Below are 1,171 nucleotides of genomic sequence, written 5' to 3'. Positions count from 1 at the left end.
GCGCGCGCGCACACACACACACACACACACACTCTGGGACTGTCATACAACTGTCATGCAACTGAGTACAACTGTCCTACAACTGTCATACAATTGCCATGCAACTGCCATACAACTGTCCTACAACTGTTATACAATTGCCATACAACTGCCTTATGACTGCCATACAACTGTCAAGCAACTGTCATGCAACTGCCGTACAACTGCCATCGATTCTCATTGCTACTCTCTGTTCGCTTAGGTTCGTGGAACGCTGAAGAGCTGGACGAAGCAGTGGTGTATCCTGAAGCCGGGACTGCTGCTGCTTTATAAGAGTAACAAGGTGAAGGTATATGCTGCGCTGCAGCGCATCAGGGTACTGCTGTGCTTTCCACTACTAACAACAGCCGTCGGTTAAGTCTAGCTAACGCACTAGTCGGATGTCTAGCTAATGCACTAGTCGGAAGTCTAGCTAATGCACTAGTCGGAAGTCTAGCTAAAACACTAGTCGGACGTCTAGCTAATGCACTAGTCGGAAGTCTAGCTAAAGCACTATAGTCGGAAGTCTAGCTAATGCACTAGTCGGAAGTCTAGCTAACGCACTAGTCGGATGTCTAGCTAATCCACTAGTCGGAAGTCTAGCTAATGCACTAGTCGGAAGTCTAGCTAATGCACTAGTCGGAAGTCTAGCTAATGTACTAGTCGGAAGTCTAGCTAATCCACTAGTCGGATGTCTAGCTAATCCACTAGTCGGATGTCTAGCTAATCCACTAGTCGGAAGTCTAGCTAATGCACTAGTCGGAAGTCTAGCTAATGCACTAGTCGGAAGTCTAGCTAACGTACTAGTCGGATGTCTAGCTAATCCACTAGTCGGAAGTCTAGCTAATGCACTAGTCGGAAGTCTAGCTAATGCACTAGTCGGAAGTCTAGGTAATGCACTAGTCGGAAATCTAGCTAATGCACTAGTCGGAAGTTTAGCTAATGCACTAGTCGGAAGTCTAGCTAATGCACTAGTCGGAAGTCTAGCTAAAGCACTAGTCGGAAGTTTAGCTAATGCACTAGTCGGAAGTCTAGCTAATGCACTAGTCAGAAGTCTAGCTAACACACTAGTCGGAAGTTTAGCTAATGCACTAGTCGGAAGTCTAGCTAATGCACTAGTCAGAAGTCTAGCTAATGCACTAGTCGGAAGTCT

At 46.4% G+C, this 1,171-nt stretch overlaps 1 protein-coding gene across 1 annotated transcript in view; it reads left to right on the top strand.

Moving 5' to 3' along the window:
• Positions 1-241: 241 nt before the first annotated feature.
• LOC106807924 (oxysterol-binding protein-related protein 8-like) overlaps positions 242-1,171 on the top strand; it is a gene marked incomplete at its 5' end in the record, with an annotated part of 20,389 nt that continues 19,459 nt past the window's right edge. The window contains one exon of the mRNA XM_014810438.1: positions 242-355. Within this exon, the coding sequence (XP_014665924.1) occupies positions 242-355 (114 nt within the window). The remainder of the gene's footprint in view (positions 356-1,171) is intronic.

This window comes from Priapulus caudatus, unplaced genomic scaffold (assembly GCF_000485595.1).
Source record: "Priapulus caudatus unplaced genomic scaffold, Priapulus_caudatus-5.0.1 Scaffold243, whole genome shotgun sequence".
NCBI lineage: Eukaryota > Metazoa > Priapulida > Priapulimorpha > Priapulimorphida > Priapulidae > Priapulus > Priapulus caudatus.
The sequence above is the reverse complement of the archived record's forward strand: the minus strand, read 5'-3'. Positions and strand labels throughout refer to the sequence as shown.